The sequence below is a fragment of the Oncorhynchus gorbuscha genome, linkage group LG05, assembly GCF_021184085.1.
Source record: "Oncorhynchus gorbuscha isolate QuinsamMale2020 ecotype Even-year linkage group LG05, OgorEven_v1.0, whole genome shotgun sequence".
Lineage (NCBI taxonomy): Eukaryota > Metazoa > Chordata > Actinopteri > Salmoniformes > Salmonidae > Oncorhynchus > Oncorhynchus gorbuscha.
The window spans coordinates 60,362,423-60,387,981 of NC_060177.1; the positions used below are offsets into that span (position 1 = coordinate 60,362,423).

A 25,559-nucleotide genomic window follows, 5' to 3' on the forward strand; every position below is an offset into this window, starting at 1 on the left:
CATGGAGCCCTTTTCTGCCTAAAACAATACGTAGAATATGCACTATATAGACTAGTTGGGCCAGTCCTCTTCTTCATAAATAACCTAGGGATTGAATTTGTACAGTACAGTGTGATCACTTGTTTATTACATATCCTGCCTCCAGACGTCACTCATGCTGTGCTTGTCTGTTTCACACATCTATCCGCCTTATTTGGCTCACCATTGATTGTCTGTGAAAAGACGACCTCTGCTGGCTTTAGAGCAGACTTCTGGAAAGAGGGAATTCGAATGAGTGGTAACAGAGTGCAAATCTATGACTCACGGGCGCAATCTCCCACCCAAGAATCCAACGTCTTGGTTCCCTTTTGGGCGACAGTGATTTAGAAGTAACAGGCAGGGCTACATCACGAGACTTTGAGTGCAACTAATGTCCGCTACATTCACCCCCCTTTGACCTCCTCTCCCACGAAAGAAGACCCCACCGTTGGATGCCATTCACAGCCGGGATCTGAAACCGGATTTTCCACAGAAGAAACCAATGTCTTAACAGTTAGCCCAATAGGTAATTCCCTTTTGGGCGGAGGGAGACACTGATTTTGAAGTCGCATGAAGGGCTACCTCATCATGAGACCGTGACCCTGTCTCATGTCAACTACACACAGGTGGGATCTGAACCGGATCTGAACCTGTCTCTTGGAAAACCAATCTCATGGGCAGAGTGTGACACAGATGTAAAGTAGTAAGCAGGGCTGCCCATGTCTATGGCAAACCTGATGAGTGTTTGTGGAAACTAGTTGTTTTCATTTAGACACAGAAAGATGTATCCCACACATTACTACCAATAATAGACCAAATCTAAATGAATTATCAAATACCTACTTTAGATTACTTGTGCTATATTAATAACAGCATGACAGTGTGAAAATTTTGGTATTCTTTTGTCCACACTCAGTGTTTCAATAGTTGCAAAAAACACAGCTATTAATGACCTATTTCTCACCCTATGTCCACTGGCAGCCTGAAACCTCAAGCAGTTTCCGCTTCAGATTCTTCCAAAGTTCTGCTTCCAGGCTTCGCTGACATGGTGAAAGCCTATGACAGAGGTTAGATTCTTCCCAACACACACCACGTTAGTAACAAAAAAAGACTGCTTTATTATATTGTCATATACATAGTATTCAAGGACGAGTAAGTGTGATGTGAGAAGCATGACAATAAGTGATTATGCCACTTTTCGATACTTGAGATGTATTTTTTTCTATATTGAAAGTAAAACAAACAATAAATAAAAATATGTGATGGATTTACAGATATCACAGACACATAGGTCAGACAGTCCTGTGTAGCGTATGTCTTAGAAATGCCCATGACAAGTAACCAATTCATTTGTGTGATAACTAGACAATTACCAATTCATTTGTGTGATTTGTTTCTGTGAATGTATTAACATCACAAGATGAAAAACATTCAGGGAGTATTAGTTTAATAAGTTAACTTCTATAACATGTACGTACGTAGCTGCAGACTTCATATAGCTTGTTTATCTGTCTGGACAGTATTGCTGACCAGATGAAGTATGGATAACTTAACTGTAGTATTAACTATGACGATGTGTATTGGATTCACCAGGTAAGCAGGCGATAATGCAGATGTTTGGCGGAGAAGTTTATGTGCACGATGTAAGATGGAGTGAGATGAAAGACCATGCAAAAAGGACAGGATGTTTATGTCACATGGGTTTCAAAACAAAACATTTGGCATGCTTACAGTAGTCCGTGTCTACATATTAAAAAGTTTTTTTTTTAAAGTGAAGAAAGTTACATTTTTATTTTTTTGTCTGTATCCCATTTGACTTTCTTTTGCTCGTTGCAGAATTGCATAAAAAGCAGCTGATTATAGAGTAGGTGATGCTCCTTCTCGCTCTTGTCGTGTGTTAAACTGTTCTGTCCGCCCCGGATCGCTTCCTCACCACCTTGTCCCCATTGACCTGGTCCACAGCCAGCATCTCCACCTCTGGCTGAGACGGCGCTAGTGGAGGGGTGCTGTGGTGGATGCGGTGTGCCACGCCCACGTGTGCCCGGTGCTGACGGTCCCGTGCCAGGCTGTGGCGGGGGCTGGATGAGCGATCACAGGCGATGGGGGGGATGACGGCAGGCCGGTCTCGTACCATCTGTAGATCAGGCGTGTCTCGAGCTGCCTGCAGAAATGGGGTGGGGTCGGGCATGGCGTCCACCGCCTCCCGTAGGACCATCCTCCTCCCGTCAGAACCCAGCCGGTACAGCTCGGTTAACTCAGAGTGCAGCGGCTGAGATAGGCTCTTCTTCATGCGGCGTAGAGGGGTCTCAGGGCCAGACTGACGGTCCTTGGCTTTGGGAGGGGTGGGCTTGTAGGAGCTCACAGGGCTGACGTTGGGGCTGGCCTCAGAGGAGCTGCCTGCCAGGAGCTTTTTCTTGGTGGCGTGGAGCTGAGAGGTGAGGTAGGCAATGGTGCTGGCTCTCTGCTCCAGCTCTCCAGACAGGACAGCCAGCTTGTGGCTCTTCATCTTCAGCTCCTCCAGGTACTTCTTCTCCCTTTCCTTGATGGTGTTCTCTAGGACAGAGATCATGGCATTCTTCTGCTCCAGGTCCCTCAGCAGCTCAGTGTTCTCCTCCTCCTTCACTTTCAGCTGAGCCTCAAGCTCCTCACACTTACTGTGTAGCTCCCTGCAGCGTGCCTCACTGCTGTCTGCACACACACAAACAAATCACACTGTTAGACCCCTATATGAAGAAAAAACATGTACATTCACACAACCATCAGAAATCTACACCCTGTTGCAACACACAAAATAGTCTCACATAGCCTGCTTTATTTGGATCCACAATAAAACAGTGTCCATTCCTCTCAAAATATTCCATCAGGAGTACAAACAAGGCTGTTTTGCTATTTGTCTGGTAGGGCTGCCATCGGCAGTTAACATACTGTAGGCTTGTGTACAGATATATGATCTTAATTTGATCACCCTGTTGTTGCAGGAAATTTCCTGCAAACTTGTAGTGTATTCAAGGTAAAAAAAATGTCAGACTTGATTTGCCTCAACTAAAAATGTTGCAACCCCTATATAAATGTCAATTAATTAGAATCCAGACAATAATTCACATTTCCTGTTACTGCAGGATTATTTTCCTGCTGTGAGAAACTGGTCAAATTAACATCCTACATATGTACAGTGGGGAGAACAAGTATTTCATACACTGCCTATTTTGCAGGTTTTCCTACTTACAAAGCATGTAGAGGTCTGTAATTTTATCATAGGTACACAAAAATTGTACAATTCCTGCTTGAAAATGTGCTCTTTGCTAAGAAGCCATTTCTGATTCTTTTTGACCATTTTAATTTAAAGGTAAGTGTCACGCCCTGGTCAAAGTATTTTGTGTTTATCTTCATTTATTGGGTCAGGCCAGGGTGTGGCATGGTTTTTTTGTATTGTGGTGTGTTTTGTCTTGGGGTTTTGGTGTGTATGTATTGGGATTGTAGCTAGTGGGGTGATCTAGCAAAGTCTATGGCTGTCTGGAGTGGTTCTCAATCAGAGGCAGGTGTTTATCGTTGTCTCTGATTGGGAACCATATTTAGGCAGCCATATTCTTTGAGTTTGTCGTGGGTGATTGTCCTTAGTGTCTTTGTTCCTGTGTTAGTTGACAAGTATAGGCTGTTTCGGTTTTCGTTAATTGTTTTTGTAGTGTTTGTGTTTATTCGTGTTTACGTTGTTTATTAAACATGGATCACAATCTACACGCTGCGGTTTGATCCGACTCTCCTTCACACCTAGAAAACCGTTACAGTAAGGTAAATAACTGTTACCCCGAAATTATATTAAGATAAAAACTGCTGCATTGGGCCTAACACACACACACACACTGCAAATTCCAAATATAAGCTACACACACACACACACACACACACACACACACACACACACACACACACACACACACACACACACACACACACACACACACACACACACACACACACACACACACACACACACACACACACACACACCTTGCGCATAGGTACTTTTAATAACAGCATTTTAATTTTTTTATGTTACTGTAGGCTGTAAAAAATATGTAAAAACAAACAACATCATTATTCAAGTGTCCAACAGAATTTATTTATGGAGTGCTGGAAAGTGTACGCTGGGAGTCGGGGAGTGAATAATTTAATAAATAAAACGAACATGGACAAAACAAGAAACACGAGCAGTGTGCAAGAGTGACAGTTATAGGGAAGGTAATCAAGCAGGTGATTGAGTCTGATTAGGCGCTGATGCGCGTAACGATGGTGACAGGTGTGAATAAAGATAAATCAGCCTAATAATAATAACCAACGAACTCGAGCGCTGGAGAGGGGCGTGCCTTTGTTACAACCATGACATAGAAAGCATGTGTTACAAAGCGGTAACAGCTTCTGTCTATAATGACAAAAACATTTTCTTTTAAATACCCCACTCACCAAGACACACGGTGAAATGATGAAAACATCAGTAAACTAAACATCATTATAAGCGCAAAGTGTGCTTGATAAATAGTGAACATCAGGACAGAAGCAACAGATGTAAATTATTGTCAATTATTGTCAGCTTGTGCTGACATGGTTTACGTTGCAGATGTTGTTTTTACTTCCGATGTAGGGCCTTCTCTCTCAGTGAGGACATTTTGTGCTGATAATCGGCCAGGCTTGTTTTGTAGCAACGCTAATGCAGCAAGTAGATCCATTCGTCTTGGTCTTCTTGCCATTGTAAATTACGCACACTGTGTACTCTAAGTAGGACAGAGTAGACTGATAAGACTGCTTGGATTCCGTGGACTGATATAGGATACATACCACCTTGAGATTATAATTAGAATAGATCCATACAATAGAATGGCCCACCCTGTTCTTCATTCACAATTGGTGATTACATTATTTTTTAAATGTTTGATTTATTTATTTAACCAGGTAGGCCAGTTGAGAACAAGTTCTCATTTACAACTGCGACCTGGCCAAGATAAAGCAAAGCAGTGCAACACAAACAACAACACAGAGTTACACATGGAATTAACAAACACACAGTCAATAATAAAATATAAAAAGTCTATATACAGTGTGTCCAAATGAGGGAGGATAAGGGAGGTAAGGCAATAAATAGGCCATAGTGGTGAAAAAATGACAATATAGCAATTACACCCTGAAGTGATAGATGTGCAGAAGATGAGCGTGCAAGTAGAGATACTAGGGTGCAAAGGAGCAAAATAAATAAAAGGATGAGGTAGTTGGATGGGCTATTTACAGATGGGCTATGTACAGGTGCAGTGATCTGTGAGCTGCTCTAACTGCTGGTGCTTAAAGTTAGCGAGGGAGTTTTGAGTCTCCAACTTCAGTGATTTTTGCAGTTCGTTCCAGTCATTGGCAGCAGAGAACTGGAAGGAAAGGCGGCCAAACGAGGAATTGGCTTTGGGGGTGACCAGTAAAATATACCTGCTGGAGCGCGTGCTACGAGTGGGTGCTGCTATGGTGACCAGTGAGCTGAAATAAGGCGGGGCTTTACCTAGAAAATACTTATTGATGACCTGGAGCCAGTGGATTTGGTGACGAATATGAAGTGAGGGCCAACCATCAAGAGCATGCAGGTGGTAGTGGTGGGTAGTATATGGAGCTTAGGTGACAAAACGGACGGCACTGTGATAGACTGCATCCAGTTTGCTGAGTAGAGTGTTGGAGGCTATTTTGTAAATGACATCGCCGAAGTCAAGGATCGGTAGGAGAGTTAGTTTTATGAGGGTATGTTTGGCAGCATGAGTGAAGGATGCTTTGTTGCGAAATAGGCAGCCGATTCTAGATTTAACTTTGGATTGGAGATGCTTAATGTCAGTCTGGAAGGAGAGTTTACAGTCTAACCAGACACCTAGGTATTTGTAGTTGTCCACATATTCTAAGTCAGAACCGTCCAGAGTAGTGATGCTGGATGGGTGGGTAGGTGTGGGCAGCGATCGGTTGAAGAGCATGCATTTAGTTTTACTTGCGTTTAAGAGCAGTTGGAGGCCACGGAAGGAGAGTTGTATGGCATTGAAGCTCATCTGGAGGTTAGTTAACACAGTGTCCAAAGAAGGGCCAGAAGAATACAGAATTGTGTCGTCTGCGTAGAGGTGGATCAGAGAATCACCAGCAGCAAGAGCGACATCATTGATGTATACAGTGATGTATACAGAGAAAAGAGTCGGCCCGAGGATTGAAACCTGTGGCACTGCCATAGAGACTGCCTGAGGTCCGGACAACAGTCGAAAACCTTGGCCAGGTCGATGAATACAGCTGCACAGTATTGTCTCTTATTGATGGCGGTTATGATATCATTTAGGACCTTGAGCGTGGCTGAGGTGCACCCATGACCAGCTCGGAAACCAGATTGCATAGCGGAGAAGGTATGGTGGGTATCTAAATGGTCGGTGATCTGTTTGTTAACTTGGCTTTCGAAGAAAGGCAGGGTAGGATAGATATAGGTCTGTAGCAGTTTGGGTCTAGAGTATCTCCCCCTTTGAAGAGGGGGATGACCGCAGCAGCTTTCCAATCTTTGGGGAACTCAGACGATATGAAAGAGGTTGTCCATGCTAGTAATAGGGGTTGCAACAATTTCGGCAGATAATTTTAGAAAGAGAGGGTCCAGATTGTCTAGCCTGGCTGATTTGCAGGGGTCAGGATTTTGCAGCTCTTTCAGAACATCAGCTGTTTGGATTTGGGTGAAGGAGAAATGGGGGGGCTTGGGCAAATTGCTGTGGGGGGTGCAGGTCTGTTGACCTGGGTAGGGGTAGCCAGGTGGAAAGCATGGCCAGCCGTTAGAGAAATGCTTATTGAAATTCTCAATTATCGTGGATTTATCGGTGGTGACAATGTTTCCTAGCAGTGCAGACTGGCAAGAGTTGTCCGGGCTAAAGTTTAGCTGATGACCGCTAGCAGTGACTAGCTGACTACTAGCTAGTAGCTAGTTATCTGGCTAGCTTCTGTTGGGGGTTCCGGTTCAAAAGTAGAGAAAATAGCAGATCCACACCACATTGGGTGAGGCAGATTGCAGGAGAGTATGTTGAAGTTGAGGTTAAGAAAAATAATATATATATAAAAAATATATGCGAAAAAAAAATAAAAATATAAATACACGGGACACGACAAGACGAGGAAAAAGACGTCTGACTGCTACGCCATCTTGGAATCAAGACGTCTGACTGCAGTGTACACTTCCCCTCGCTCATCAAATCACCCATTCTCCCCAATCATACTTCACTTAATTTATTTACTCTGTTCTTATGTGTGAAATTAGTTTGGGCATAGTTTAGGTTCAGTTGAGACAATTATCTGTGTGATTAGGAACTGGGCAGAGCACCTTCAACAGTCGGGAGAAGGAGGGGAGCAGGCCCTACTGTCAGGAGAAGGAAGGGAGCAAGCCCTACTGTCGGGAGAAGGAGGGGAGCAAGCCCTACTGTCGGGAGAAGGAGGGGAGCAAGCCCTACTGTCAGGAGAAGGAGGGGAGCAAGCCCTACTGTCAGGAGAAGGAGGGGAGCAAGCCCTACTGTCAGGAGAAGGAGGGGAGCAAGCCCTACTGTCAGGAGAAGGAGGGGAGCAAGCCCTACTGTCAGGAGAAGGAGGGGAGCAGGCCCTACTGTCAGGAGAAGGAGGGGAGCAGGCCCTACTGTCAGGAGAAGGAAGGGAGCAAGTCTTACTGTCAGGAGAAGGAAGGGAGCAAGCCCTACTGTCAGGAGAAGGGAGGGAGCAAGCCCTACTGTCAGGAGAAGGAGGGGAGCAAGCCCTACTGTCAGGAGAAGGAAGGGGCAAGCCCTACTGTCAGGAGAAGGAAGGGAGCAAGCCCTACGGTCGGGAGAAGGAGGAGCAACGGGGGGAATACCATTTAAAAATAGTTATAACTCCAGTTCTGTTTGTGAATTTAAGATTCTAACAGCGACCGTGTGTTACAGTTCATTTGGAAAGTATTCAGACCCCTTCACTTTTTCCACATTTTGTTACGTAACAGCATTATACTAAAATGCATCAAATAAATACAAAATCCTCATCAATCTACACACAATACCACATAATGACAAATCGAAAACGGGGTTTTTGGAAATGTTTGCAAAAAAACCTAAACAGAATTACATTAATTATTACCTTAAGTATTCAGACTCTACTATGATACTTGAAATTGAGCTCCGGTGCATCCTGTTTCCATTGCTCATCTTTGAGATGTTTGTATTACTTTGGATACCACCTATGTTAAACCCAACTAAATGTGAGGCAAAAGAAACGCACACCTATTTAGGCGAGGTGCTGGCTAGCGGAGTGGAACACTTAAAAAAATAATAAAGGACAGCCACACACTCTAGAAGCTCAGATGCAAAAATGTTATGTCCCAACTAATTGGACATGATATGGAAAGGCACACACCTGTCTATATAAGGTCCCCCAGTTGCCAGTGCATGTCAGAGCAAAAACCAAGCCAAGAGGTCGAAGGAATTGTCCGTAGAGCTCCAAGACAGGATTGTGTCAAGGCAGAGATCTGGGGAAGGGTACGAATACATTTCCGCAGTATTGAAGGTCCCCAAGAACACAGTGGCCTCCATCATTCTTAAATGGAAGAAGTTATGAACAGCCAAGACTCTTCCTAGAACTGGCCGCCCGGCCAAACTGAGCAATCGGGGCAGAAGGGCCTTGGTAAGGGAGGTGACCAAGAACCCGATGGTCACTCTGACAGAGCTCCAGAGTTCCTCTGTGTAGACGGGAGAACCTTCCAGAAGGAGAACCATTTCTGCAGCACTACACCAATCAGGCCTTTATGGTAGAGTGGCCAGACGGAAGCCACTCCTCAGTAAAAGGCACATGACAGCCCGCTTAGAGTTTTCCAAAAGGCACCTAAAGGACTCTCAGACCATGAGAAACAAGATTCTCTGGTCTGATGAAACTAAGATTGAACTCTTTGGCCCCGAATGCCAATTATCATGCTTGGAGGAAACGTGGCACCATCCCTACAGTAACACTTGGTTGTGGAAGCATCATGCTGTGGGGATGTTTTTCATCTGCAGGGACTGGGAGACTAGTCAGGATGGAGGGAAAGATGAACATAGCAAAATACAGCGAGATCCTTGATGAAAATCTACTCTAGAGCGATCAGGACCTCAGATTGGGGAAAATGTTCACCTTCCAACAGGACAACGACCTTAAGCACACAGCTAAGACAATGCAGGAGTGGCTTCGGGAAAAGTCTCTGAATGTCCTTGAGTGGCTCAGCCAGAGCCTGGACGTGAACCCAATCTAATATCTCTGAAGAGACCTGACAATAGCAGCTCAGCAACGCCACCCCCCCCCCATCCAACCTGACAGAGCTTGAGAGTATCTTTATTATTTTATTTCACCTTTATTTAACCAGGTAGGCTAGTTGAGAACAAGTTCTCATTTGCAACTGCGACCTGGCCAAGATAAAGCATAGCAGTGTGAACAGACAACACTGAGTTACACATGGAGTAAACAATTAACAAGTCAATAACACAGTAGGAAAAAAAGAGTCTATATACATTGTGTGCAAAAGGCATGAGGAGGTAGGCGAATAATTACAATTTTGCAGATTAACACTGGAGTGATAAATGATCAGATGGTCATGTACAGGTAGAGATATTGGTGTGCAAAAGAGCAGAAAAGTAAATAAAAATAAACAGCATGGGGATGAGGTAGGTAAAATTGGGTGGGCTATTTCCCGATAGACTATGTACAGCTGCAGCGATCGGTTAGCTGCTCAGATAGCAGATGTTTGAAGTTGGTGAGGGAGATAAAAGTCTCCAACTTCAGCAATCTACAGAGAAGAATGGGAGAAACTCCCCAAATACAGGTGTGCCAAGCTTGTAGCATCATACCCAAGAAGACTCAAGGCTGTAATCGCTGCCAAAGGTGCATCAACAAAGTACTGAGTAAAAATTCTGAATACTTATGTAAATGTGATATTTAAGTTTTTTTATATTGTATAAATTAGCAAAAAATTCTAAAGACCTGTTTTCGCTTTGTCATTATGGGGTATTGTCTGTAGATTGATGAGGGGGGAAAAACTACTTAATCAATTTTAGAATAAGGCTGTGACGCAACGAAATGTGGAAAAAGTCAATAGGTCCGAATACTTCCCGATTCCCTGTATCTCGGAAATGTCAAGGACGGAAAGGGGCATGACTTTAAAAATGGCAGAGTAATACATTCATGAGCAGTCCAAATGACTGTTTTAGTGCTTCTAGAGTAAGTATATCCACAGACCATGGACTGAGTCTGTCAGCTGATGTGAGTGATGGTCTACAGAGACTCCTCTGCGGTGGGCAGAGAGAGAGTTAGAGAGAGAGAGAGAAGAACTCCTGTCTCAAATTACATATCTGGTCGATAGCAAGGTCACAGCACTGCTCTAACCTTCATCATTGCTCTTCATCCTCCCCTTACCACATCAACACAGCTCCTACCTCACCCCACCCCATTAGCATTGATCAGACACACATTCACAAGCAGCTACTGTACAGATATAGCCTAGCTATTACCTCTCTGTATCAGATAGATAGGCCATTATCATACTGTAGAGCCTACATAATGATGTCTACCCAATACAACCCATCTACAATGAATACTAGAGTAGATGTCTATTTTCTATACTGGGCAGTCTGGTATATTTCCTATCAGCTTAATGGGGGGGGGGGGGGGGTCATGATTGGTGTTTCTTTACCAGCCGAGAGAGGGGATGTCGTCTTTGTTTTGAGCCACTGAGCCCTGCCTGCTGCACTAAGTAGGTCGCAGACTGTCCATTAGTGCTGTGACACATCATCTAATTTCCTGCACTGAAATCTGCGTGTTGTCCCACACTAACCTGCTACTGTCTCTGAAAATAACCCCCACAGTACTGCACTGTACAGAGCCCCTTTACAGGATTCACAAGGCAACATTAAGTGAGATGTTACCTGTCGTACAACCTATTGTTATTCTGTAACAGTGAACTGACTGATTTCCCATTCAATAATTCAAAAGCACAAAAGACATCAACGATCAAGCCTGATTTCAGAACCATGATTTGTTTAGCTTTTTTATCCTTCTTTTTTGCTTGGGTCCATGGCTAGAGATGCTACAAAGTGTGAGTATCAGCTCACTGTTCTCTGGCAAGTATATAAAGCTATTTCTGCTGCTTAATCAAGACTGTTCTGATGTCCTGAAAGATGATGGTGGGAGGGCCTTGACTTCTGCCCATTGTTAATAATATTTCTGTAGTACTGACCATATACAGGATATCTATCATCACATTGATTGCTATATTTTCTACCCATTGCACAGATCCCCTGTGATTCATGTGCAATTCCTATTTGAGTCTGTCTACTACGTGGTCAAATCCCAGAGTTGGACCTCTGTGTGGTTCTACTGTATGCTCATTGTCAGTTCTCCTGTGTATATAATTTAGACTTCTGTTTGACTCTGTGACATGTCCATGGTAACGTGGGGGAGGGGGCTGTGCTATGAGCTTGACGGTGAGCTGACAGTGAAAGGGGGACAGTGTCCTGAACAGCAGGGGGTCCAGGCCCGCAGAGCACCGCATCCTGGGTGGGGGAGTGTTACCAGGATACAGCACAAGCCTTCTGCTCTCTCCCATTCCCAGGGCTAAGACATACAGAGGCCTCTGTTCTGCTGCAGAAAGTCTAATTTATAGCTTTGCAGGTTTTAGTACCTGGGCTGTTCACGGGCACTGCCACTGTTTTCGAACAGCCAGTGTGAAGCCAAGCAGAGAGCGATTTTGTAGTTCACATAGGCTATATAATAGCATGAACAATATACCTGCCAGTACGATAGTTTGCAGAGGCATTGAAAGTATATCCATTTAATTTTAAAAGTTTTCCAATCAAAGTGAAATCAGTGTCAAAGAGAATAACTACAAGTGGTAAAACATCAATGGCTACATTCCATGTCTCAGTCTAACAGTGTGCTGTACTGACATTACTTACACAATGACAGCAGAGTCAAGTCAAAACAGAGAGAGTTCCCACAGAATTACATCTAGAAAAATTGTGAGAAAATAAACTGACTGGATCCCACCCCAGTAAAAAAGTAGTAATCTCTCAATAACTATGGTATTACTATGTAATAATTAAGTATGGAAAAAGTCATGCCAAGTGTGTGTGCCTGGGGTCACGTTATGAAAGGACGCCTGTTAAACATCTTACCTGTTGGATCTGAACTTCTCACTGTCAGCTCATATGTCAAGTCTGTGAAAAGAGAAGAGAATCAAATGTCACCGTCAGACCAGGAAGTGACATCTTCAGCTCTGACAGGAGTGGTGTGGTGGCATAAAGGAGCATGCTATTCAGAGAGCCTGTCTAGCAGCTCTAGTGGAGAGCAGGGTTTTTTCTGGATCAAAATGTGGATTAGATGTTGGGCATGGCCAGCGCAGGTCGCCTACCCTAAACAGGCTACCCTGTTGGCCACAAAGACAACATTTAGCTGTTTTAAGCAAATTTCCTGAAATTCTACACATTTTGACAAGACTTATGGCTGAGTGACTCAAATATCAAACATATAACAAAATCAATGCATAATTTTGGAGTTTTAGATTCTCCCTGACGGTCTAGATTTTATTTTGGTGTTTTGTTAGTTGTCAAATATTGAAAATCAACTTTCTATGACCTTTTCGCGAGTGTCAATGGAATGTTTTTGGGGACATAACAAAATATATACTAATAATAGCTAAACAGTTAACTAGAGGGTACAATATATGTTTTGATTTGGCTACCTAGTTAATCTGTTCTCTATCATATTTTATAGGCCTACCTGTTGCTGCAATGTCCGACTGTCACTCTCTCCTTAAGCAACGGCAAACTAGTCTCGCACTATGCAAGCGATGTGCGCAAACACGGATGCAATATTGTCATTCCGATTCTGGCTGATATGTTGATTTTTATTTGATGGACACATTTTTTAAATTATAATTTTTTAAAACTCTGCCTAAATACATTTTTAGGATTTTGTTTTCCAAAACTTTTCCAGGCCTGGAAAACACCATTTTCAAATTCCAATACTTTCCCAGGATTTTCATGACTGTACGAACCCTGTGAAGTGTATGTATTCAGGTCTAGTGGCCCTAGTTCAAGTTCAGTTTGAGGTTCAGCATGTTCACCTGTACAGTGCTGTTGTAGTCTGCGGATCTCTGCATGTAGACCTTTCAGTGTCTTGGCATGGTCCTGCTGGAGGAAGAGCAGGTTCTTCTGGGCGCTGTGCAGATTATTCTCTAGGGTACCAGTGGGGGATGCCATGGCAGATGATGCAGTAGAAACACACCAGCTCTAGAGACCTGCAAACATAATGACAGAGAGACAACATCAAAACAAGAGCCGTACCATCTGGGGTTCAGTGCTTAGCCTAAATGCTCCCCCTTTCACCAATTTGGGATGTGCACCAGCTTTACTTTGCCTTTGATTTTTCTTACTTTTGGGGTGAGGATAACTCAATATATAGTGAATAAAAATATATACGCAACATACAACATTTTAAAAGATTACAATTATTACAATTATTAAGTTACAGTTCATAGAAGGAACTCAAGTCAATTGAAATATAGTCAATTCATTAGGTCCTAATCTATGGCTCTACATGACTGGGCAGGGGTGCAGCCATGAGTGTGCCTGGGAGGGCATAGGCCCACCCACATGGGAGCCAGGCCACCCACTGGGAGCCAGACCTAGCCAATCAGAATTAATTTTTCCCTACAAAAAGGGCTTTATTTCAGACAGAAATACTCCTCAGAATGCCCCCATCCTCAGAAATTTCCGCAGGTGAAGAAGCCAGATGTGGAGGTCCTGGGCTGGCATGCTTACACGTGGTCTGCGGTTGTGAGGCCGGTTGGACGTACTGCCAAATTCTAGAAAATGACGTTGGAGGCGGCATATGGTAGAGAAATGAACATTAAATTCTCTGGCAACAGCTATGTTGGACATTCCTGCAGTCAGCATGCCAATTGCAAACTCCCTCAAAACATCTGTAGCATTGTGTTGTGTGCCAGAACTGCACAATTTAGAGTAGCCTTTTATTGTACCCAGCACATAGTGCACCTGTGTAATGATCATGCTGTTTAATCAGCTTCTTGATATAACACACCTGCCAGGTGGCTGGATTATCTTGGCAAAGGAGAAATTCCCACTAACACATATGTAAACAAATTTGGTCACAAAATTTGAGAGAAATAAGCTTTTTGTGTGCGCATGGAACATTTCAGGGATTTATTTAATGAAACATGGGACCATCACTTTACATGTTGCGTTTATATATTTGTTCAGTATACTTTAAAAATGACTCAAACCAAATCGGAAATATTTAGAAATGATAATGAACCGAGTACATTTATACAGTTTCTTGGTCACTACTCAGTCAATACCCTTTTTTATACTGATATAATTCACAATGCAGCCTAATTCTATATTTCTTGCAAGGAGAGAAGGATCACATAGGCTAATACCTTTTTGCTTAATCTAATTGGCTTACACACACTGATGTCGAACTATTGATTTTATCATCAGATAGAGAGCAGTCTACGTCTCTAAAGAAGACACCTCAGGGGGAAACAAGTCATCTGCATTTTTGTTGTGTTTCTTGGGCCCTTTACCAGCATGTTGCTTAAAATAAACATCAACACTTTAATGAGACAAGACCCTGGATTAAAAAGACCTCAAATGAATACCAATCCAAATACCATATAAGAGAACACACATTTCAGAACACACGGTATGGATTTGATTAAATGAATAGGTTAATAGGCCAATGGGTATTTCATAGGCTGAATAGGTCATTATCAACAGGTCATCCAAAAAAAACTAGCCTACAAGGAACAAAAAAACTCTGGCAGGAACTTACTCCTCCATTTCAGTGCACAAAGCGTGAGGAGGAGGCTAAGTACAGAATGCTTTCAGAGATCCTGAGAAGATTAGTAAACGTCAGTGACACAGGGTGCGGCATGATGCAGCCAGTCTCCAGCAGCAGGCAAGGTCCGCACGTCTCCTGTCCCTTCCTCCCTCCTTGGACGTCCTTCCATCCAGTGTTCAGCCAGAGACAGCGCCCAGAGGTGAGGTAAGAGACCATCACTCAGTCATAGCAGAGCAGCCGTCCCATTGTCTCCACCCTCTCCCAGACAACACTACTGGGCCGGGAGTAGAGAGCACATTGATTTTCCCCTCTGAGTGCAGAGAGAGCCTTCCACTGCATACATTAGCAAGCAAGCTTCAATAACACATCTCATAGCTTCTCCCTCTTACATCATCGGTTTACTAACATTAATACATTGTGTCACCTCTGATGGCTCTCAAAGCTTGCTCTACAGCGATAGGAGATTTATGTCAAATTCTCTCATTGTGTACAGAAGCAAAGGACACCAGTTGACCTCCAAAACAGTAATCACAGAGAGAGAGAGAGACGCGTCATAAAGGGTGCACTCAAAAAGATAATCTATAATAAATGAGTAATCCTGAGTCCTTCCTGTAAACCCTGGATGGCAGACACTCTCACACAGCACAACCCATTCCTAGCATCAGGCTTGGTTCTTGAGAGCTCAGCTGATGTCATAGCACAGTGACAACATTTGATTACGATGCTTTTCTAATGATATCACATTGTAATGACATCACCAACAAACAACCCTCCACCCTCTTTCTCCATTTGTAGTGATCTGATATACTCAGTCATCCTAAATTAATGTTGCTTTTGGAGAGAAAATGTAATATCCAACTCCCCTCCCCTCTCTCCAATGAACTGCAGAAGCGACAAACTAGCTACCATGCTTCACTAAACAGATATTAACGCTACAGACACACCCCCTGTGATAAAAGGTTGGTCGAAGTCTCACACACTTAAGACTGAGAAAATCCCCTTCAATTCACCTAACCAAGCTAAGTGCTGCCTCAAATTAGTATGCTGAAAATATCATGAAGTCACCCTATGGAGAGTGGGTGTTGAGCAAATATCTTTGTCTCATGGATACTTTGTTCCAGTTCATATAACTAACTTTCCATGTGCTTTGGAATAATCAATTGAGATATTAAGGCCGCATTGCTCTACTAGAAAATGTGCAGAATTAAAATGTATCCACTTGTCTCCATAACAGCAAGGTAGCCAGTTGGGTTTGGAGCAATAATTATTATTCATTAGAATTATTCCTCCGAATGGAAAAGCAAGTCAAACTGACCTCATGCAAGGACAAAATTATAGTAGTTTTATATTGGTTTCAGCACCTGCATTGCGGACAGCACCCGATCCGACTTTCACAGGCACGCGTCTGACTATCACTTTCCAATCAAAAATATATTTGACAACAATGTTAGCTAGGCATCTAGCTACATTAGCTAATTGTTTCATTTGATGTTAACTGTAATTCAGACGTAGGATGATCAGTCCATAACAATTGGTTAAGGCCGCCCTGTTTGTAAACAACATCGTCTTATTGCACTCCAAATCCAAATAGCTGAACTGATAATATCTAGTACACCTACTAGTTAGTAAATACGATTGTCATTTTGTGTAGCCAACCAACCATCAAGTCAGCCAGCTAACGTTAGTAGCTATATTCTTGATATCCAGTCCCACATGGCATGTCACAATTAGCTAGCCAACCAAACTGTTAGCTAACGTTAACGTTAGCAACGAGTGCAGAAGCTAGCGCTACCTAAGATGCTGCATGCGAAGAAATTTCGAAGCTGTTGTTATGTTCATTTTAGCAATAAATCATTGACAATGCTATGCTCATGTGGCTAGCTTGCTGCTAGCTAGAGAATGTTAACAAAACCAGACTCTGCGAGAGACAGGTGCAATCGATGAGGGGTCCTGCTGTTATTAATGTGGAAAACGGTTTATAAATGTAATAACATATCGTGATACCTACCTTCAACAATATTACAATATCGTCTGATATTCTCTAATATATAAATTGTTGCCGTAATTGCTACAGTGGCTAAATCCGTTCTGTCATGTCAGGCATTGTCGCTGCTGCTGTTCAAACGCTCCTGTTGTCTGCAGTAACAGAGAGGACGATGTCTGTCAGTTCTCTCGCTCATCTCCCTGAACTACAACAAAATAAGGCGATGCATCATGGGATACTACTACAAGTAGTAACAATGTTCAATAAATGGTCGTATGTTTTATTACTTATACGTTGACACTCAGAAATAGATGCATAAAAAAACAAAGGAAATGTGATTTTAGTAAACATAAAATTGTTAAACCCAGACTTTTTCAGCCTGAGGCCTAAATTAGAAATTCTGTGTTTTCCTGGGACATAAACTTATGAAAATATGCAACTATAAGCAAATATTGGCACATTTCATTGCCCGTATGCCTAAAACAAATGCAATATAGACAAAAACAAATAACAATGAAATTAAATATAAATAGCTAATCATGTTTATTTTTCCCCATTAAAAACACTCTGACATATCTGTCTAGGTTGGAACTGTTGCTGTTAAAATACAATAAATAATTTTCACTCTGAACTGAGTGAAAATTAATCAGCGTATTAATCAAATCACACAGGTTGAAGTTTTTACCAAGCATGTCTATTCTGGGCTCAGTTTTGGACAGTGCAACATAGAGGTCATGCTCAGCATTGAGTCTGTTTTTGTACTTGTTTTTTTAAGTATGCCAAATCAAATCAAATCAAATTTGATTTGTCACATACACATGGTTAGCAGATGTTAAATGCGAGTGTAGCGAAATGCTTGTGCTTCTAGTTCCGACAATGCAGTGATAACCAACAAGTAATCTAACTAACAATTCCAAAACTACTGTCTTATACACAGTGTAAGGGGATAAGGAACATGTACATAAGGATATATAAATGAGTGATGGTACAGAGCAGCATACAGTAGATGGTATCGAGTACAGTATATACATATGAGATGAGTGTGTAGACAAAGTAAACAAAGTGGCATAGTTAAAGTGGCTAGTGATACATGTGTTACATAAGGATGCAGTCGATGATGTAGAGTACAGTATATACATATGCATATGAGATGAATAAGGTAGGGTAAGTAATATAATAATAATAATAATATATTCCATTTAGCAGACGCTTTTATCCAAAGCGACTTACAGTCATGTGTGCATACATTCTACATATGGGTGGTCCCGGGGATCGAACCCACTACCCTGGCGTTACAAGCGCCATGCTCTACCAACTGAGCTACAGAAGGACCACAGTAACATTATATAAGGTAGCATTGTTTAAAGTGGCTAGTGATATATTTACATCATTTCCCATCAATTCCCATTATTAAAATGGCTGGAGTTGGGTCAGTGTCAATGACAGTGTGTTGGCAGCAGCCGCTCAATGTTAGTGGTGGCTGTTTAACAGTCTGATGGCCTTGAGATAGAAGCTGTTTTTCAGTCTCTCGGTCCCAGCTTTGATGCACCTGTACTGACCTCGCCTTCTGGATGATAGCGGGGTGAACAGGCAGTGGTTCGGGTGGTTGATGTCCTTGATGATCTTTATGGCCTTCCTGTAACAACGGGTGGTGTAGGTGTCCTGGAGGGCAGGTAGTTTGCCCCCGGTGATGCGTTGTGCAGTCCTCACTACCCTCTGGAGAGCCTTACGGTTGAGGGCGGAGCAGTTGCCGTACCAGGCGGTGATACAGCCCGCCAGGATGCTCTCGATTGTGCATCTGTAGAAGTTTGTGAGTGCTTTTGGTGACAAGCCGAATTTCTTCAGCCTCCTGAGGTTGAATAGGCGCTGCTGCGCCTTCTTCACGACGCTGTCAGTGTGAGTGGACCAATTCAGTTTGTCTGTGATGTGTATGCCGAGGAACTTAAAACTAGCTACCCTCTCCACTACTGTTCCATCGATGTGGATAGGGGGGTGTTCCCTCTGCTGTTTCCTGAAGTCCACAATCATCTCCTTAGTTTTGTTGACGTTGAGTGTGAGGTTATATTCCTAACACCACACTCCGAGGGCCCTCACCTCCTCCCTGTAGGCCCTCTCGTCGTTGTTGGTAATCAAGCCTACCACTGTTGTGTCGTCCGCAAACTTGATGATTGAGTTGGAGGCGTGCGTGGCCATGCAGTCGTGGGTGAACAGGGAGTACAGGAGAGGGCTCAGAACGCACCCTTGTGGGGCCCCCGTGTTGAGGATCAGCGGGGAGGAGATGTTGTTGCCTACCCTCACCACCTGGGGGCGGCCCGTCAGGAAGTCCAGTACCCAGTTGCACAGGGCGGGGTCGAGACCCAGGGTCTCGAGCTTGATGACGAGCTTGGAGGGTACTATGGTGTTGAATGCCGAGCTGTAGTCGATGAACAGCATTCTCACATAGGTATTCCTCTTGTCCAGGTGGGTTAGGGCAGTGTGCAGTGTGGTTGAGATTGCATCGTCTGTGGACCTATTTGGGCGGTAAGCAAATTGGAGTGGGTCTAGGGTGTCAGGTAGGGTGGAGGTGATATGGTCCTTGACTAGTCTCTCAAAGCACTTCATGATGACGGAAGTGAGTGCTATGGGGCGGTAGTCGTTTAGCTCAGTTACCTTAGCTTTCTTGGGAACAGGAACAATGGTGGCCCTCTTGAAGCATGTGGGAACAGCAGACTGGTATAGGGATTGATTGAATATGTCCGTAAACACACCAGCCAGCTGGTCTGCGCATGCTCTGAGGGCGCGGCTGGGGAAGCCGTCTGGGCCTGCAGCCTTGCGAGGGTTAACACGTTTAAATGTCTTACTCACCTCGGCTGCAGTGAAGGAGAGACCGCATGTTTCCTTTGCAGGCCGTGTCAGTGGCACTGTATTGTCCTCAAAGCGGGCAAAAAAGTTATTTAGTCTGCCTGGGAGCAAGACATCCTGGTCCGTGACTGGGCTGGATTTCATCTTGTAGTCCGTGATTGACTGTAGACCCTGCCACATGCCTCTTGTGTCTGAGCCATTGAATTGAGATTCCACTTTGTCTCTGTACTGACGCTTAGCTTGTTTAATAGCCTTGCGGAGGGAATATTCAGTATTCAGTCATGTTGCCAGACACCTTGCCCTGATTAAAAGCAGTGGTTCGCGCTTTCAGTTTCACGCGAATGCTGCCATCAATCCACGGTTTCTGGTTAGGGAATGTTTTTATCGTTGCTATGGGAACGACATCTTCGACGCACGTTCTAATGAACTCGCACACCGAATCAGCGTATTCGTCAATATTCCCATCTGACGCAATACGAAACATGTCCCAGTCCACGTGATGGAAGCAGTCTTGGAGTGTAGAGTCAGCTTGGTCTGACCAGCGTTGGACAGACCTCAGCGTGGGAGCCTCTTGTTTTAATTTCTGCCTGTAGGCAGGGATCAGCAAAATGGAGTCGTGGTCAGCTTTTCCGAAAGGGGGGCGGGGCAGGGCCTTATATGCGTCGCGGAAGTTAGAGTAACAATGATCCAAGGTTTTACCATCCCTGGTTGCGCAATCGATATGCTGATAAAATTTAGGGAGTCTTGTTTTCAGATTGGCTTTGTTAAAATCCCCAGCTACAATGAATGCAGCCTCCGGATAAATGTTTTCCAGTTTGCAAAGAGTTAAATAAAGTTCGTTCAGAGCCATCGATGTGTCTGCTTGGGGGGGATATATACGGCTGTGATTATAATCGAAGAGAATTCTCTTGGAAGATAATGCGGTCTACATTTGATTGTGAGGAATTCTAAATCAGGTGAACAGAAGGATTTGAGTTCCTGTATGTTTCCTTCATCACACCATGTCCCGTTAGTCATGAGGCATACGCCCCCGCCACTCTTCTTACCAGAGAGATGTTTGTTTCTGTCCGCGCGATGCGTGGAGAAACCCGTTGGCTGCACCGCCCTGGATAGCGTCTTCCCAGTAAGCCATGTTTCCGTAAAGCAGATAACGTTGCAGTCTCTGATGTCCCTCTGGAATGCCACCCTTGCTCGGATTTCATCAACCTTGTTGTCGAGAGACTGGACATTGGCAAGAAGAATACTGGGAAGTGGTGCGCGATGTGCCCTTTTTCGGAGTCTGACCAGAACACCGCCGCGTTTCCCTCTTTTTCGTAGTCGTTTCCTTGGGTCGCTGCAAGCGATCCATTCCGTTGTCCTGTTTGTAAGGCAGAACACAGGATCCGCGTCGCGGAAAACATATTCTTGGTCGTACTGATGGTGAGTTGACGCTGATCTTATATTCAGTAGTTCTTCTCGACTGTATGTAATGAAACCTAAGATGACCTGGGGTACTAATGTAAGAAATAACACGTAAAAAAACAAAAAACTGCATAGTTTCCTAGGAACGCGAAGCGAGGCGGCCATCTCAGTCGGCGCCTGCGTGCCAGAGTTGAGAACCATGTCTTGTATGTGGTGCCAAACTGGATAAGAACATACTTTCTCAGTCCTGCTGTAGATGAGCAACCCAGAACTGTGTGAGTGTGTTTGCCTCTCAAAACATATTGCTTCAATCAGTTTATTCCAGTTCAGAATACAAATTATGACTTGTATTTTACCAGCACAGTTCCAATCGAGACTCGTTTTCAACATAATTTCTACAGTAAGATGTACGGTAGGCCCGATCAAGGCAGGGAGGTGGGGAGTGAGTGTCAGCATGGGCTCCTGCAAAAATATAGAATTAGATTTGGATAAATGTAGATAAACTTACATTTTATTGCAAGATACTAACCTCAACATCAAAACTGTGTTTCTTCTGCAGGTTTTGGCATGATAGAAGTTTTTTTCTTGATTGTACTTGGTAGTAATAGTCCATTCAGGTAATTTTGTCCAAAATCAAGGACAAAATTACCTGAATGGACTATTACTACCAAGGACAATCAAGAAAAACACTTATATCATGCCAAAACCTGCAGAAGAAACACAGCAGAACCTGGAAATACCATCCAACACAAAATTGAGTGAGTAATGTTCAGTCTGAACCTACTTTCTGAAGCCAAAAAGTAAAATACAACAATTTCTAGGTAATTTTGTTATATGAGGCTCAATAAAAAAGGCCACTAAGCTACCAAGCTGCTAGGAAAGAATCTGACTGAAATTAGCACTGAAGTGTGAATGAAGTGAGAGGTGCGAAAACTCTTGAGCCTAACAATGGCAGGAGATTTTCACTTTGAAGCCCCATCCATCTGCGCAGATAAAATATCCTCCTCAGAATCCCCGAAATACAACTTTGTTTGGACGTCGTAAAGGACCATTCTCCGATACTGAAAAAATATAGCTAGCTAACGACCTCCTTTTCCACGTGGAAAAGACGGACAGAGAGCTAGCTAGCTGGGGTTTTCTACAAGGATTCTGCCTCCCGAAAAAAGCTTCTCCCAAGTCGGTGTGACACCTACTCCCGTTGCCTGCTGCACTGTTGCTTGGATTCCACCTGGCGATCTGTTCACCATCCGCCTTGTCTTCCCCCTATCTGGTATAGGTACACCCTCCCACACCTTCCCCTCTCTCCCGAGCTTTCGCTCTCCTCCAGCACACATGCACTGTTGAGGCGATTGACTCTGAACTTACAATGGCTAACCCCAAGTTGTTATATTTTTCGCTTGTGCTTTATGCTATTTGCATCATGACTCCTGCATGCTTTGTTGACTATGAACTAGCTTGTTTACCCAACCGTGGGACAGTTTGTTCCCACACTCAGGACTCTGACTCTCTATTGGACTCTTGGCCTCACAACCTATTCTAACAACCTCTCACCAGCTTTGTATTCATGTTACCTGATGGAATTGCTGTACAATATGATATTGTTGCCATTTAATGCACATTAAATGTTATAAATCAACACTGCAGAGCTCTGCCAGTCCTCTGCCGTGCCCTGATTGTATTACTGCTGATTATATCTGGAAATGTGCATGTACACCCTGGCCCATCTGATGTTGCTAGCCCCAATTCTGATTTGTGCTCTGATATCTGCTTCACTGATTTCTGCTCTCGTAAAAGCCTGGGGTTTCTGCACATTAACACGAGAAGCTTATTACCTAAAATGAATAAATTGAAAGTGTGGCTCCAATCCAGATTTGTTGGTCATTACTGAGACGTGGTTAAGAGAGTGTTTTCAACACTGATGTTAACCTCTATGGTTATAGCCTTTTTCTGCAAGACAGATCTTCCAAAGGTGGTGAAGTGGCAATCATTACCAAGGAACACCTTCAGTGCTCGGTTGTCTTCACCAAGTCTGTCCCCAAACAATTTGATTTGCTGGTTTTACGGATTCAACTTTCAAATAACTCTTTGTTAACTGTTGCTGGATGTTATAGGCCACCATCAGCACTGTACCCTAAATGCCCTAAGCTCTCTCCTGGCCACTTACACTAAGTCTGAATGTGTCCTGCTAGGTGACCTAAACTGGGACATGCTTAAACCACCTGACCAAGTCCTAAAGCAATGGGACTCCCTAAATCTTGCTCAGATTATTACCAATCCCACAAGGTATGATTCCAAACACCAATAAAAGGCTACTCTCCTTGATGTTATCCTGATAGGTATCAGTCTGTTGTTTTCTGTAATGACCTTAGTGAACACTGTTTAACAGCCTCTGTTCGTAGTGGCTGCACAGTGAAACACCTGTCCTGACTTGTCATAGACACTTGCTAAAAAACTTTAATGAGCAAGCCTTCCTTCATGAACTGGCCTCTGCAAATTGGTATAGAATCAGCTTGCTTGTAATGATCTTCTTCTTCATCGGATGAGGAGTAGGAAGGATCGGACCAAAATGCAGCGTGGTAAGTGTCCATGATCATTTATTAACACAGAACACGAACATACAAAATAACAGCGTGAATGTAGGAAATGAAAAATCGAAACAGTCCTGAAAGGTGAAAACACAAAACATGAACATACAAAATAACACCGTGAATGTAAAAAATGAAAAATCGAAACAGTCCTGAAAGGTGAAAACACAAAACATCTACCCACAAACACCAGGTGGGAAAAGGCTACCTAAGTATGGTTCTCAATCAGAGACAATGATAGACAGCTGCCTCTGTTTGGGAACCATACCAGGCCAAATGCATAGAAAAGAGAACATAGAAAAACAACATAGAATGCCCACCCCATCCAAACCAAAATAGAGACATAAAAAAGGAACTAAGGTCAGGACGTGACATTGATCCCCCTCTGTCGAAGATGCTTGGACCTTCTTTTTTGATATTTTCAGTGGTATTCTTCTTCTTCACGTTTTGATTGCCTTCCCTATATCTGTCTGTTTCCTCTGTTTCATCCCCGTATCAGCATCATTTTGTTTTCCCCTGTCCAGACGCTGTCCGTTTTCTGTTCCTGTCTGTGTTTCATTCAATGTTCACTCTCTGTACTTGCTTCTCGCCTCCAGCGTCTGTCCTCAATCTCTCATCTCGTGAAGTGTGTTTTGTCCTATATTCATTTTTATTTTTTATCCCCCGTCCCCGCTGGAGTCATTTTACCTTCTTGTAGGACGTCATTGTCAATAAACATTTGTTCTTAACTGTCTTGCCTAGTTAAATAAATAAATAAAGTACTCCATTATATCTGCTTAGAAAATGACAACAATTCCTTGCTAGCTGACTTACTTTTCCACTGTTTGAAGCACTGTTTCCTGAAGCATTCTGCCCTGTTCTGAAAGTACTTTACTTTGTTTAACTTCATGCTGTGGATGTTGGTCAGGACGTGTCATTTTCAGTGGTGACCTGCCATTCAGGGCAATCCTTTTTTTTGTTTTTGGGGCTTGCCTGTTTTGCATGTTATTTTGGCATGAATACTTGTCACATATCAGTTTGCAAACTATGTAAAAAATTATATCAGTGAGTTAATAAAGCCGTGTACAAACATGGTCTTGTAATGATCTTCGTCTGTTGTTTGTAGAAAGTCAGACCGAAATGCAGCGTGTAGGTTACTCATGACTTTTAATGAAGCTAATACAGTACATGAAATAACGAAGAAGAAAACAACAAACGAATGAAACTAATACAGCCTATCTGGTGACTAACACTAAGACAGGTACAATCACCCACGAAATACAACGCGCACTCAAGCTACCTAAATACGGTTCCCAATCCGAGACAACTAGAATCAGCTGACTCCAATTAGGAATCGCCTCAGGCAGCCAAGCCTAACTAGACACACCCCTAAAAATACACACTCCCAATTAATACAAACCCTAATACGAAATACAACATATAAACCCATGTCACACCCTGGCCTACCCAAACATATAACAAAAACACAAGATACAATGACCAAGGCGTGACAGAACCCCCCCCTAAGGTGCGGACTCCGGGACGCACCTCAAGAGCATAGGGAGGGTCCGGGTGGGCGTCTGTCCATGGTGGCGGTTCTGGCTCGGGACGTGGACCCCACTCCATAAATGTCCTAGTTCCTCCCCTTCGCGTCCTAGGATAATCCACCTTCTCCGCCGACCATGGCCTAATAGTCCTCACCCTGATCCCCACATAACTGAGGGGCAGCTCGGGACAGAGGGGCAGCTCGGGACAGAGGGGCAGCTCGGGACAGAGGGGCAGCTCAGGACAGAGGGGCAGCTCGGGACAGAGGGGCAGCTCGGGATAGAGGGGAAACTCGGGATAGAGGGGCAACTCGGGATAGA

General features: G+C 43.6%; 2 protein-coding genes across 4 annotated transcripts in view; both read right to left on the reverse strand.

Annotated features, from left to right (window-relative positions):
• Nucleotides 1-1,097, reverse strand: part of LOC124036229 (E3 ubiquitin-protein ligase DTX1-like) — a 75,480-nt gene extending 74,383 nt beyond the window's left edge. Inside the window, exon 1 of the mRNA XM_046350515.1 lies at nucleotides 983-1,097. The gene's annotated coding sequence lies outside the window, so the exon portion shown is untranslated. The remainder of the gene's footprint in view (nucleotides 1-982) is intronic.
• Nucleotides 1,098-1,118: 21 nt separating this feature from the next.
• Nucleotides 1,119-17,083, reverse strand: LOC124036230 (coiled-coil domain-containing protein 92-like). Of its 3 annotated transcripts, none has more exons than XM_046350518.1 (5): nucleotides 16,913-17,083; nucleotides 14,896-15,175; nucleotides 13,166-13,339; nucleotides 12,216-12,257; nucleotides 1,119-2,706 (listed from the first exon to the last, which is right to left on the reverse strand). In XM_046350518.1, the coding sequence occupies exons 3-5, from the start codon at nucleotides 13,299-13,301 to the stop codon at nucleotides 1,916-1,918; spliced, it is 969 nt and encodes a 322-aa protein (XP_046206474.1). In that variant the 5' UTR covers nucleotides 13,302-13,339; nucleotides 14,896-15,175; nucleotides 16,913-17,083; the 3' UTR covers nucleotides 1,119-1,915. The 3 variants fall into 3 exon arrangements, with proteins under 3 accessions (XP_046206474.1, XP_046206473.1, XP_046206472.1); XM_046350517.1 differs by having other exon boundaries at nucleotides 14,896-15,178; XM_046350516.1 differs by lacking the exon at nucleotides 14,896-15,175.
• Nucleotides 17,084-25,559: the final 8,476 nt, after the last annotated feature.